Raw genomic sequence first — 15,016 nt, 5'->3', positions numbered from 1 at the left:
CTGTTCTGCTGTGCATGGTACCGACGTCCATTACGAAACCCAGGCAGTAATCTATGCCCTGTGGCCTAACTTTAAGATCTTGGCTCCTCGACGATTGTTGCTCGCCAGCAGTCATTACTGTGCAGTTTTTCTTTTTATTCACCACATCTGGTAATTGTTGCCATTCCAGACAGATGTGTTTGAGCATTATAGACATAGAGCACGGGCATTCATCCGACTGGGTTCTTCTAGAGATTGCTCATGCTGAGGCCCGTTACTTAGCTAATCATTCTAAGGCTTTGCAGATACGAAACTTGGGAGTTTATTTTTCAGTCTTTCAATCTTTGTAGTATTTTGGGGTGCAAGTGTGTGACCATGCACAGGGTAGTAATCTAAAAATTACTATTTGTACAAGCTTCTTTCCCTAGAGGCGAGTAATCATGAAGTCATACAGCATTTTAAAGCTTTAGCATAACATTTACTGGTTATTACCTATGGACTTTCTTTTCATTTTCTTTGAGCAGTATCTTTTAGGTTGTTGTTTTATGTATATACTTTAAAAGCCATGGTTGGATTTGGATTTTTGTGATTAACTTATCACCACTGAGGAGATAAATTATTCACCTGAATCTAAGGGATGTTCTCATGTGTGTACACTGTGTGTGTAAATAAATAGGACCAGCTGGGTCAAAGGCTAGTTACTGAGCAATGAGCAAGTCAAACAAGCTCACAGGGCTGAACTATTGATCACATTACTCCTAATTCGTTTTCCTTGTCTAAACTTATCATCTGCACCATAAATTAGCAAAGAAAGACTGGGTCAAAGTCCTTTGAGTAATCGGGTAGGCAGTATATCTGAGGGATTCCTAGAGCTGAACATACTTTTCTTGCACCTTTTTTGGTCCTGTTCTTTCTGGTTTAGTTGCCATGGTAACAACATCCTTGGCCTAGTTGTGAGTGACCCCTAGATCAAAAACCGTGTGGTCTGAGAACAAATGAACAAGCAAACAAAATGTATCCTACTGGTTGTGAATGTATTTCCTTTATTTATTAAGTTTGAATCACTGACAGGAGTCTTAATAGCTTACAACATGATCTTTTTGGTTTAATCAGTTTATTACATTGTGACATCTTGGGGTGAAATACACAGTATTAATAATTTATGTTGTTTTTTGCTTTTGAGGTTTACCTTTGTGTTACCCATTCAATTTTGAGATGTTTATTCATTGTTTTATTGCATGTCAGAGCAATTTGCCTTAGTGCACTGTTAATCATTCAGATAAAGAATCCCAAAGTTGAATATGGTCATCTGAATGTAGCGTTTGGAATAGGAGAAATGTTTTGTCTCTGGTCCAAGTAAATTCTTCGGTCTCAGTGACTGCAGGTTTCCCCAACATTTTAAACAGTACATTTACATTATAACCAGAACTAGCACTATTGCCTAACAATGGGCTGTGAGCTCAGTTTCATGATCTTTAAAATGCAAATTGTCATGACTGTTGATTAGTGGCCATGAGTACCATTCACAGAGAGTTGGCTGCAATCACTGGATTTTGTGAGTGTGAACGACGTACTCTTAGGACACCTGGGTGAAAATCAAATCTCAGTGATCACATTAACTTGGTGGACAAACATAGCAAGTTCACCCAGGAGGATATGAAAAATAATAGGTTAGCTTTCTTCAGTTTTATAGTCGATGTGTAACAGTAAACCACTGCATAGGGATCACTAAGGTTTGACTCTAATCATCCACTGGAGCAAAAACTAGATATCACTAGGGCACTACAACACAGAGCTAACATCATCCCCACAGACACAGACATGCCACAGAAGAACATCATAACGAAAAGCCCTGAGTAAATGTGGTTACCCTAGCTGGATATTTGTCAAAAGTTGGAAAGTACCTTAAATATGGTCAAAGTGATACAAGAGAAAAGGACAACCAATTCCTAAATGAAAACCTTCACTAATCCCTTAATATCAGAACAGGTGAGACACATTTTCTCAAAACACTGTCACTGTTGTTTTCAAACACCAAATTGTGCTACACTGAAAATTGGTAGACCCCAAGATTTAGTTCCCCCAACAAAGAGTAATATAATCTATGTTGTTAAGTGCCATGGACATTGCAATGAGTTATTTATCAGAGAAACCAATCACCCTCTGGCTAAGCACAACACAGAACTACCTCATCAGGCCAGGACTCTGCAGTCTGTTTACATCTGCACTCCAGTGGTCACTTTTTCAATATTGATGTTGATCCATCCAATGATTGATGTGCACATCCTGGACAGTGAGGAATCTTAATTTGAGTGAGGAGTCAAGGATGCCATTTATGTGAAAAAAGAGAGAGTGTCTCTGAACTGAGGAGGGGGCAACTTTCACTGTCTTACAATGCTGTGATTGTGGCCATGACAATTTGCATATTAACGATCATGAAACTGAGCTCACGGCCCATTGTTAGGCAACGGTGGTAGTTTCGGGCATTATGCAGATGTACAGTTTAAAAGGTTGAGAATTCCACCGACAGCTGATACTGAAGAAGTCACTTGGAGGTGTGACGAGACATTTCTCCTGCTGAAAGTGCTACTTCCAGATGAACAGTCAACTTTCTGGGGTCAGAGCAATTTTTATTTGGTTAAAGTTTTAGGGAGTATCTCTATCTGTTGCCTTAATATATCCTTTCTTTAGTTTTTATTATTTTCGGGGTTTTTTTTATTATGTATTGTCATTTTTATTATGCCAGAACCTGACTGCATCATGTCTGCCCTTGTGGTTTAGTAGTGTTGGCTTGTTTGGGGAAAATAACAGTCTACTATTATGTAGCTATCAACACTATGAGAGCGTGGTAGCTAAACATAAGCTTACATCAATGCACAACTGTTGGCCGTGGCAGATTGTAGTGATAATTCCTGCTATGCTCCACCTTTTACTATGAAGGTATTTGATACATTGTTGTTAACGCTGCTTTATTCAGACCAACCAGTATTACATTTTTGCTTGAAAGTTTTCCATTGCGTTATTCTCTATGCTGTAAGATTGAAACCTAAAGTTGAAGAAGAAAGTGTTGGCATGATATCTATCTAAACATTTTTAATTATTTTCTATTAACTGTAAAAATCTATAATCTGTGTAGGGTAGAGATAAGAAAAACATGATCTTACTTTGGGGTAAAAATGTATTATTGCAAGGGGTGTATGTTTACCTGGCTGAAATAACATTTTGCTTGGATAGGGGCATGATATGCAGAGACAGTAAAAACAAAACATTAATTGAAACAAATTGAAAGTTGTCAAAATTGAAACAGAAAGTAGTAGTCTCTAGAATCAGTCAGGCTTTCTATTTTTAGACCTTCTTTAAGTGCCCTCCTTTTTTTCAAATGCAGTCTTTTTGATAAAACTTGATATGTCAAGGCTAAGTTGATATATGTCTGATGATAGTGAGGTTATTAGATTATTTATTCTAGATTCTTTATTTCATAGTTGAGAAAAAATTATTATTTTTTTGCTACAGAAGATATTAGGAACTTTATATTATATATTGCATTGTTCTCTGGCAGAATGTCATCAAGTATTTCACTGCAGCCAAGAATGGGTATTGTCGGGATTTCAATGCTGAAATTATTTATCAATACATATACTTTTCCATAAGTCTGTTGATGTTTTTTTTTTCCAATTCCTGGTGTAAATTAATAACAGAACAGTAGTTATGCCTACCATTGACACTTTGGGCTTCGAGGACCTAAGGAACATTTTCATGTTAAAAAAAAATAAGGCAGTGAAATAGAGACATTGTAGTTTTTAGGACATATATTTCAGTGTATTTTAACACTCCTATTTTGAACTATCTAATTTGCCAGCATGAAGGTAACTTAGAGTGACATGGGTGTAGTCAATCAAGACATAAGTGTATGTTGTTGTTGTTGTTTTTTTAACAGTTCTACCATAGAGTGAAACAAAGTAGAATGAAAGTGCTGTATCACAACCAGTGTTGGGAAGGTTACTTTTAAAATGTATTCCACTTCAGATTACAGAATACATGCCCCAAAATGTATTTTTTAATAGATTCCGTTACATTACTCAATGAGGGTAACGTATTCTGAATACTTTGGATTACTTAATATATTATCAAGCTTTTTACAACTACATGAATCTACTATTGATGTGTGATTTATTACTATTGCTGAAGAATACTCGCCATACCAATACCAACTACATTTTTAAATCTTAATATAAATGAGTAACAGTAGGGTGGACATTACATAAGGCTGCACTTTTTGCAGCAGTCTCGTATAGAAAACTATTCCACGCGTATATAAAACGTATTAAAGGTGACCTCTGGCTAATACATCGGGTTCTGTGTTAGGCTCGCTTGATGGATTGTCAGAGCATTGTAGGAAGGCGCCTCGCGGAGTGATATGTGCTGTGCTTCAACATAATATTACCGTATTGTGTGTGTGTAACCTCTTTTTAAGTTTTGTGGATATTATACATGGTTATGCTGAGGATATGTCGGCCAATTTCCACTGGAAATGCCTTTTGGTTAAACTGTCAGCAAGGAATTTGCATTTGCACTGTAAATTTTTTATATAACTGTAATGCACTTAAAAAAAGCTGCTTGTTTAAGTGAAAATACATTGATGTTTTTTGTTTTTTTTTTTGCACTAATAAAGTTGAGGAGTTGTACAGTATTTTGTCTAGTGTCAATTATATCATCACTTATATCGTTATCGCCAATTTTCAAATGTATATCGTGATAAATATTTTTGGTCATATCGCCCTGCTCTACTGTTCAGTCTTAATAGCTTACTTAAAACTGGGCTAAACTGCCCATGAGACTACATTCTTTAAGGCTATGCCTGTTACGCTCTGCCTATTGCCTTCATATTAAATAATTTTTAGAACAATCATTTTGAAAAAATATTTCATCATGTTATTATGCGATCTGCAAGTAGAGGTGACATGGCCCGCGAGATTGAGACACAGGCATTAGAGCCTCTTAATGTGTGTTTTGTATGTTTTGTTTCCACTGGCGTGGACTTACCAAAAATAGAGAGGACATAGCCTAACATATGAAACAGGAAAAGACCGCTGTGTAATCCATTTATTTCAACAAAGTAACTGTATTCTGAATACCACCTTTTTAAACGGTAACAGTAACGGAATGTAGTTACTCATATCAGAGTCTGTGTGTTGTTCATATGAAAACATCAGTGCCTTTACATAGATGGATATCACCTCAATTGGTAAATACACACAAGATAAAAAGATACACATAAATGCTTTTCAGAGAGGACAGAGGTGCGAGTCTGTGCGTGTACCCTGAAACATTTATGTCACAAGTGTTGGTAATGAAATGAAGATGAAATGAGATGAAAATATAATAAGGCAGATTCAATTTTGCATATTTCTTAAGTGTGAACAGTATGGTTTGTTCTTTGAGTGATCGCTTACATACTTTGTTTAAGGTCAGGGATAAATTTGCTTATGAAACTGAGTAGCAGTACAAAATAACAGATGAAATATGATATATAAAGTAGCTTTATATTGGAATTACCTATTCTTGCCAAAAATTATAGATGATCAGCTAGCTGGGATGACATGCAATGAAATTCTGAATTGATACTGATTTTATTTAATTTTATTTATTTATTCTTACCCCACCCACCCACTATAAATTGGTACATCTTAGGGCTGTGCGATATGACCAAAATCTTATATCCCGATATAAGACATGTATCGTCCCGATAATGATATAAATCACAAAAATTTTACATTTTCTGTAAATTCTGTGAATCTCGGGCAGCTCAACTTGCGTGACGTGTTTCCAGCTGGGCGTCATGTACCTACCTGGAGTTGAGTGTTTTAACCGATGCATGAAATTATACATTTTTAGACATAAGTTGTAACGGCTGCCGTTTTCTTTGTGAGTATTTATCACACAGCGTGCTGCAGGGAAAAGCCTGTTCTAACGTTTGAGTCTAAGGTGTATTTTTTTTAGCACCTGTGGGCTCTTTTTTGCTTCTCATCCGTAAATACTCTGCATACTCTTTCACGTGATTCAGTTTATTTTGAAAAGTCTCAACAGGATCTTGAGCTTTATTGTGAAAGGTTTATGTGGAAAATACATAAGCGGACTCGCGATGGTTTTACTGTCGTTCTTGCTAACGACAACGCATAAAAACAGGCGCTTGCCCGTCCATAGTGTGGTTATATTAAATATAAGAGAAAGAGAGAACTTTAAGAAATTAATATAGCCACTACAGTGACCATCAAAATGATGAAAAAAATGTTGCCGTAAACAGTTTATTTTGCGACACCACGACACAAACGATAGCGTAAAATGAAACGACAGATGTTTTTAATATCGTCATCCAATATATATTGTTATATATACAGCCCTAGTGCATCTCATGTCAATAGTCTTCACAATATTCTAAACAATATAGATTATGCAAGCATGTATATACTATGCCAGAAATATTGTTGTAACTGGACTGTTAAATGATGATGTCTGAAGATGACATTTTGGTATAAAATGCAACATTTTACTACAGATGAAATATTTGTTAGATTAATTAACTCCCAATTAATTGTTACTACCAGGCACCCATTTCACTATCTTTTCAAGGTTTTTGTTCTTGAAATAGTAATTACCCCCCCCCCCACACACACACACACACACATAACTCAGTGTAAAAGTTGGCAAATTGCCTGTTCCATGATGTGTGGCTACTCCAATACTCTGATGATCAGTGGAAGCACTCTCGGACGTTCATGCAGAATCTCTGTGTGCTACAACCTCTTCTTCTGACCCAGCCCCCCAGTCTAAATGCAATTCTTTTGCATCCCCCTTCTCTCTGCTATCATCCCCCTCCCTTCCTTCCTTCTTTGCTGTGACTGAATATGATCTCCCCCACCCTTCCAATGTCATAGCCGTTGGTTTGGCCTTCTCTGTATTTGGTGTAGATTGGAGCTTTGTCACTCTAGCAGCTGCTGTATTGTAACTGGGAATGGTGCATATGGCACATGGACTGGGAAGTGAGTCTGTGAGAACAGCATCATTGTTTGGCTGTTGCACGAAAGTGATGCTGCTTGTTTTATTTAGCAAAAATAAACATTGTGCGTTGCACTCACAAGTCACTTGACAAGTATACTTTGCACAGTGTGGCTCTTGTTTTTGTGTTTTGACATCTGACCGTTTTTAAAGTGCCTACCTTTTCATGAACATGATATTTTAAGAGAGATGTCAACTTGCTTAAAATTATATAATATATTGTATTATATTATGTATTGGTACAAAATTATATAATGTGGTGGTATATGGTGAATTGGAGACTGAAATTCTAGGATGCCTTTTTTTAATGCTTTAAGGAAAAACATAAAGCCATGAAATGTTGAGAATGCGTTCTCAATGCATTCCATGCACGTGAAGAGTTGCTTCCCAGCACGTTTTAAAGTTTGCCACCTGCTCCAGGTTCTTGGAGCGGCCTACAGCTCTCAGAAACAGAAGAATTGTAGTCATCAGCTGTAGTTCTGTAGTGGATGGTAGAGTCAGAGCTTGTCTGACTGCTTGAAGAGAGACTTGAGAAAGCTGATGGACAATTGATTGACAGCTACCACAGCAGCAAATTGACAAGCCTGAACACTAAAACCAGCAAACTGCTTAAGTGATATGCTGGGAAGCAGGGCTTTAGCTTAACTTTGTTAGCTTATAACACTGGTGTTACAGAGGTTACTAGTGTTGCGAGTTCCATGTAGCACAGACCAAAAAGTTGCAGCCCAAAAATGAAATGTCTGTTAGAATCTCTAAAAACCAAAAACAGTGCAGTTCATTACTTAAACACACTGACAAACGACAGTAATGCATACAATGAACACACAATAACAAAAATATTTTCAGACAAACATTTTTATTTGTTAGTGAAAATTTAAACAGAATAACTTGTATTAGTGTGTATGTGTAATACATAGGTATGTGTTGAGAAGTTTGTGTCATACTGCATGTATGTATATGTGTTTTAGAGAGATGTATGTGTCTGTATACAACACATCCATAATTCTGTGTATCCGTATGTGTGTGTGGAAGGTTACACCACCAGCACATCTGCTGCCCACTGCTTTAATCGAGGCTCCCATGTCCTCTCAGAAGGGGACAACCTTTGTTTCTGCTGTTTGGCCTGGATTATTCAAATGGGCAGCCTTCCCTATTGATTCTGACCATATCTTCTGTAGTAGACACATGAAGGCTGCTGTGAGTGGTGTTCTTAATATGTTTTTGTGCAGAAAATCCTCACTCACACTGAGAAAAGGAGATTTTCAGTACAAGCAGTATTTCAACCAATTGTGGGATGTTCTGAAATATAAGAAGGCAATTATTTTTACATAGCACAGACATGGCTTTGTAAATATTGAAGAATGTCAAATTCTGTCCACACACCTCAAACTCCCAACAGTATGGCTCTTTGGTGAGGGTTGCCTACCACAGCCTTAGTTAGGACTTGTCCTTAAAGGTGGTCCTGACGAGCATTTTCAGCAGCTGCCATTCTCGAAGGACCCGCTCTAGCTGATATCCACCACTTTGTTAATAGAGTAACAGAAGGAAAAAAGGAAGGAAGAAAACTCTGGCACTATGGTCTTAAGTGAGTGGGCGATAGTGCCAGCACGCTCTGGTTGTTGTTTAAAGATGATTGCATCCCTGGGTGTTTGTTAACATTATCTCTTTTAAATATCTTGTTTCCCCCGACATAAGAATTGCTTGATTTGCCCTTTTTCGCTGCTTCTGAGCAACATCTTTTATAACAAAATAAAAGATGTGCCACACTGTACTTATATAAACTTTTCCTTTCTAGTCAGACAGTTGGTGAAGGTTTTATGTGTCTTTTATCCCGATGGCCTTGTTTTCTTACGTTCTCATTTAAGTGTTTAAAATATCACTCCATTTTTTTCAGTATGAAAGTACAGCTTCCAAATTCCATTAGATTCTCTGAGCCATTTGCACATACGTCTACCAGTGGACTGGCAGCAAACACAAAGGAACTGTGGGAATTGTTGTGGAATTTAAGGCTAATTACATTGATATGATAACAATTTGTTATCACAACAGACTACAACTACTCTGCGGCATTACAGCAAGCCATTGCTTAACAAAAAAAAAAGCGGCTTGCAAAGCTGTCACACGAGTGCTATGTATGCAAAATAATTTATTGCACAGAGTTTATTTTCATCGCATGTGCACTATACAGCTCTGGAAAGTCAACTTTTTGCACTGCTTTTTCAAACTCACTATTGTACACTCACTGTTACACTGATAGGTGATCCCATGATCACACAGTGTAACAGACATTGGATGCCTAACATTGTTTGCTACACCAGTCTGTTAAGGTCACACGACACTGTCAATTAGACATAGACCACATAACGCCAGTCCTCCTAACAGCTGAAATCAGACATACCCAGGTCACTGATTTAAGAGTGCCACAGTATGTTTGCAATATTAGTCACACTTGCATCTGTGACAGCCATTGTCAATATGAACTAGTGAAGTTTAACTGTTGTCACTAATATCAAATATCAATAGTGTGAATATGCATTTGCTTCAGCAGTACTGAAAGAGTTGTTTACAGCACCTAGTCCAGTTTTAGAAAACTATGGTTCTCTTCTTGATTGTGAATTATAAAAATGTGTAGATGAGCATATAATCTTAGTGCAAATTAAAAACAAAATTAGTGTGATAAAGTGTCATTGTGTTAGACACACATTTTTGCTGTGTGATGCATGCTTTACTAAGCTGAACAGTTCATGCACGTGCACAATAATTGTGTCTGCTTATCTTTTAATATAACTGTATGCGTTCAGGCTTGTGAAATGATATTAGGTCAGATCAGTTAGGAAGATTTACAGCTTCTAATGGAAAGTGACTAGAACACAGATTCAGACACTAAGCTGATACCTTAAGATGCCATCAGATTAATTAGAAAAAAAGTGCATGTCTAGGGTTTTAACCTCTTAAATGCTCACACGTTCACTTTACAGAGGATACTTCTTGCCGCACTAACTAAAGGTCTTATAATATCCTGTATCCTATTCTTACCTCAGAGAGATTTACCTAAGCTTTCTTTTCTCTTTCCTCCACAACATTCTTTGTTCTTTTCTTGTTTGGTCAGCATTAGCACCTCAGCACTGTATATTTTGCAAATCAAGCATCTTATTTCAATATAGGTTACATCTGTGGTTCAAACTTATTTTGAGACAGATGCCCAAAAATGCATCTTTGGGAATGTTACTTTACCTTAGACAGGTAACAGTAATGATACTAAGGATCCCAAGGATAGATGTTGTTAGCATTACACTTCATTAGTGGTTACCTTAGCAAGGTCAGTTGTAAATCCACATGTTCAACTGTACATCTTTAAAACCTGGCAGTGATGTCACTCTCAGGTTACACACGTTCTAGTAGTAAAGTCAGAAGAGAAGGAAAAATGCCTTATTTTAGTCCTTAGCAAGGTAGAGCTATTCGCTCTCGTGTATCACTTGCAGCATAGCACAGCGCTTGTTTTCTTGCATTTATTTATTTTTTGTGCTTAAAAACACCATTACAGCATGTTCATAGATAGGGCTGTGTTTAGGGCTCAAACGATTCATCGAGTAATTTTAATAATTTGATTATTAAAAAATTCTTGACAATTCTTAACCCAACAGCAGGAGACATGATGACGGTGCCGTAGTTTAACATGGAGTCGGAGTCTGTTTACACACCATGAAGAGCAAAGAGGTGGAAATGTTAGTGAGATGTTGAGCTCAGGTTGAGTAAAAGAAAATGTGTTTCTAGTGCAGGGGTAGGCAACTCCAGGCCTCGAGTGCCGGTGTCCTGGAGGTTTTAGATGTGTCCATGATCCATCACAGCTGATTTAAAGGGCTAAATGACTCCTCAGCATTTCTTGAAGTTCTCCAGAGGTCTGGTAATGAGCTAATCATTTGATTCAGGTGTGTTAACCCAGGGTGGGATCTAAAACCTGCAGGACACCGGCACTCGAGGCCTGGAGTTGCCTATCCCTGTTCTAGTGTCTAAAACAACAGCGCTGTTCCTGTAATTACCATTCAAACCTTTACTGGGAAAAAGCTAGCTGCCCTTCATCCATCAACGTATAAATCCTGCTGCTTACAATCCATAAAACATAGCTTAATTTTTTTTCTACGTTATTATTTCCAATTTTCTTTAAATATTGTGATAAAATCCCATTTAGAGCCTGGGCAGTGTCCTGCATATGGTTCATTTAATGAGTCACAATTGCACAGCCACACAGTTGAAATGTTTCACTGTTTTACAGATGTTTTGTGCACTGCCGCCATATTGGATTGTAAAGTTGGGCCTGTGATTTAACAATCACCACTCTAAATCTCCCAGTTAGAAGTCTGAGGTGTTCCGGTTGAAATTTTTGAGTGGGGTGCCAGAAATACGACTTCTGACTTCAGATGGAATGCACCAATACTTCCACCCTTACAGCTTTTTCAGCGAGCCAGCCCACTTTTTGCAATGATGCAATGTTTGAATGCTAAACATTATTACGTAATACTCTCAATATTTGCAGTTTAAGTTTTCCACGCAATGATTGCAATCCTGCACTTAAGTTCAAGCCTTGACTTAGTCATGAGTTTATCTCCTGTTTTAAGCAGTCATTTGGAACTTGAATCTGCCTCATAGATCTGGCCCAATATAGTTATTTTTCCTCAAAAAAAAGTCCCATCATGATATCAGTCTGTGTGCTAGACGAGGAGATGATGGACTACAGATAAGTGAGCCCTTAGATTGGTGGAGGAAGGCATATACAAGATTACTCTAAGGAGACTGATTGTATGGGGGTGGAGCGTGATGAAATGGACTGAGAAAAAGACAGGAAGGGGGTGGGGTCTTAAAGGTGTAATGGAAGGGGGCAGAGAGAGAGAGAGCATGGACCTCAAGCCATTGATGGAGAAGTGGGGAGGGGTGAAAAGAAAAAAACACGTAGGAGTAAGAGAGAGAGGGAGGGGGAGAGAGAGGGAGGGAGGAGTGTGTGGGCTGAGGCTTGCTGAATGAGGAAGCAGTTGAGCCATTTTTTTTTTACTGTTGAGTAACTGCATGCTGGTCTGCCTGTGTTAGAGAGGGTGAGAGCGGGACCTGGACGAAAAAGTGTTTCTTCTGGATCTTATCAGAGCTCAGTCCTCTCTTTCACCTTCCCCTCTCAGTTTCGTATACATCTTGATTGCTGTTTGTGACTATTTAAGTTGGGGAGGCCCTGGAGAGGACACACAATGGAGCGAAGAGCCTCTGGCAACTGGGCTGTTGTACTGTTGAGAGGGGGATGGTGTAGAGAGAGGACCGGTTCACACAGCTAACACAGCCTGCCGGCTGTAGGTTTCCAGCAGCCTGTCCTCCCGCCTGGACCTACTCTTTCCCGGCTGGGGCCTCTTTTTCCTGGAACAGCCACCCTCAAACTACACTTGGACTACACTACGGATTACTCACCGTGTTCTGTGGGATTTTATAATACATACTGGAGCCTGAAGAATAAATCTATTATGTTTTTTGGATTGAACAAAGGGAAAAACTAACTTCTCTGTAATTCTTCCGTGCCCTGTTTTGGTTTTTGCTTTCTCTTTCTGTTTAGAGGAGTTCGTAAATGGATTACAAGATGCATGCCAAATCAAACGATTTACTGGATTTCCAAATACTGGATACACTTCTGGAAAAAATTGCGCATTCAGTCTCTGTTAAAAGGTAATGTTATCTGGTTACTTAGAGTATGTTACATTTTTCTTCAGAAACTCTGTTGAGTCACTGAAGGTCTTTATAGTCTTATATTTACAAAATGTTATAAATTTGTGTACATGGTTAAAAAGTATAATAGAAAACACTAAGGACAGCCTGGAGTCATGGTTCTTGGGACTATCATGTGGTTAGAAAGACGAGTTTTACGGGACCCAGCAATTCAATCCTGGTTAGAAATATGTCTTCATTTTTATTCTGAATTGTATTAGGCTTCTGGCTGAAATCTAGATACCAACCTCCTGGCGTGAGAGAGAGAGAGGAAGGGGGAGTACAGAGGAAGACTGTAGGGTTTTGTGTGTGTGTGCGCGCGTGTGTGTCTCCTGATTCCTGGCAGGGTTTGGCTTGCTTATCCTAACCAGCTGGAAGTTTAACTTAAAAGAGACTACATGATTCTTGCCTTTTCCTGTTATGTGTCTGACTCATGGTTAGTCTATTCGAGTCAGTCTGTATGACTCATGTAGTAAGCGGTTATAATCAGCACAGGGGGAATTTTTTTTATATGTGTGACCTTTCACTGAATTATTGAAAAGTCATTACTTTTGTTTCAAATTTCCATAGAACAAATGTAAACAAAGACAAATTTTGTTTGACTTTCATATGTGATGAAACTGAAGTAGCACAGGTTATGGGTGGTTACTGATAGTCATCGAAAACTAGGATTTGGAGGTATCAAGAGTAAAAATACAGTGCATTGGCCAAGAAGTCTTGAATTGTTCCCATAGAAACATTGGCAAAATTTGTTTTTTCTTTGCTTCAACACCTTGAAATTGAAATTCCTGTCATATGCTGTAGCGTTTCAAGTTTATTTTGGTATGTTTCTTGTCCCACTGGTGTACCATGAGGATTAATACATACATTTTTATAATCAATCTTATTCTTAACTATTATTAATCAAGCATAATTTTACTGTAAGTTCTTCTAGTGCTTTTCTTGATAGTTGGCTTTTTGTTGCTCACTATGAGGCTGCTGTACACAGCCTGATGCGTGCATGTCTGGTGCCATCTGAGCCCTGTTTGCACCTGTAAATTTCACGTGGTGATCGCACGCCCACTGGGACAAGTATTTGCCCTTGCAAGATGGGATTTACAATCAGAAACACCCTTAATTCATGGATGACTCATTACCTTATAAATGTTTTTCACATCAGTGCTTTCAAAATAATAACAACTATATTTGTGCCTCTTTTCCACATGTACGTACTGAGCTTGACTCTACTCTTCTTGGTTTTGGTTGTTTTAGATTACAGTCAAGTACCACCTTTTTATGCTTGGTGTCCTTATAGCAACACAGCCAGTGGACCAGTATGCTGGTTTGTGTAGACCCATTTCTGTCATTGCCAGGTTTAAAAACTTATCAGTTTTGATTTTTGTGAAGGGGTCGCTCTAATGACTCATCAGTGACGCCACTAACTGGCCAGTTGGTGGCATTCAGTCTGATGTCACATTTTGTCTCAGAGCGCTTGGAACCCCGGCCAGGTATCAAGTACTACTACCTAATGAAAAACCCTAAAAACTGAGTCAACTCAAGGCAAGCCAAGCAAGCACTAGTGGAAAGGGCTAAAATTGAAACTGACTAAACCCATGTTGAGTTTCAAAAACAAAAGTACACTTACATTTCTTGTCTTACCAGTCGAAAGGAGAGGGGGAATAAAAGGACATATGCAACAAGAGTGTTAACGACCCGAGAAATAAAAACATAGGTGGAATCAGTACAAACTTGAAAATCGACTGTCAAGACAGTAGCATTAGGGTGGAGCTCCTCCCTGAAGAGGAGCTGAAAAGGCTGGTGTGTAAGCAGGGAAATTGTGCTGTTGGCTTTGTCAGTGTGGTTCAATTAATTATTTATTTTCATGCTTTCAGACAACATAAGCCATCATTCGAACTCCTGGGGCAGCGCCCCCCCCCCCCCCCCCCTCCTTAACCTTATACATGAATGATTAATAGCTTATTTTTACAGGGAGCACTGATGTCTTGCTATATTGTGTTTTGCTTCTATGTAGGACAGTCGGTGATGCTATATGTAGGACTAGATATCCTCACTTGAGATTTGTAACCCCCACCCCAGTAACCAGAACCACTTCCTCTCAAGAAAAAAAAATTCCACAGCAGTCTGTGGTCCAGGTCAAAAGTCAACTATTATTCCAGGCCTAAACCATGCAGCCACAGGAAGCAAGCCTCTTGACCTGTGTTGGGGACTTTTGGAACCTTGATCTTAGATGCAAATATTACTG

At 38.4% G+C, this 15,016-nt stretch overlaps 1 protein-coding gene across 3 annotated transcripts in view; it reads left to right on the top strand.

The window, feature by feature from the left end:
* The window catches only part of brd4 (bromodomain containing 4), a gene marked incomplete at its 3' end in the record, with an annotated part of 31,410 nt that overhangs the window by 655 nt on the left and 15,739 nt on the right, over window positions 1-15,016 (top strand). For 2 of the 3 annotated variants that reach the window (XM_014340072.2, XM_014340071.2), the window contains 1 exon segment: window positions 12,021-12,735. In XM_014340072.2, coding sequence (XP_014195558.1) covers window positions 12,638-12,735 — 98 coding nt within the window. 3 annotated transcript variants of the gene reach the window in all.

The sequence above is a fragment of the Haplochromis burtoni genome, unplaced genomic scaffold (assembly GCF_018398535.1).
Source record: "Haplochromis burtoni strain Fernald_Lab_line unplaced genomic scaffold, NCSU_Asbu1 Contig_335, whole genome shotgun sequence".
Taxonomy (NCBI): Eukaryota; Metazoa; Chordata; class Actinopteri; order Cichliformes; family Cichlidae; genus Haplochromis; species Haplochromis burtoni.
Note: the sequence above shows the minus strand (reverse complement) of the source record. Positions and strands in the feature narration are given on the sequence as shown.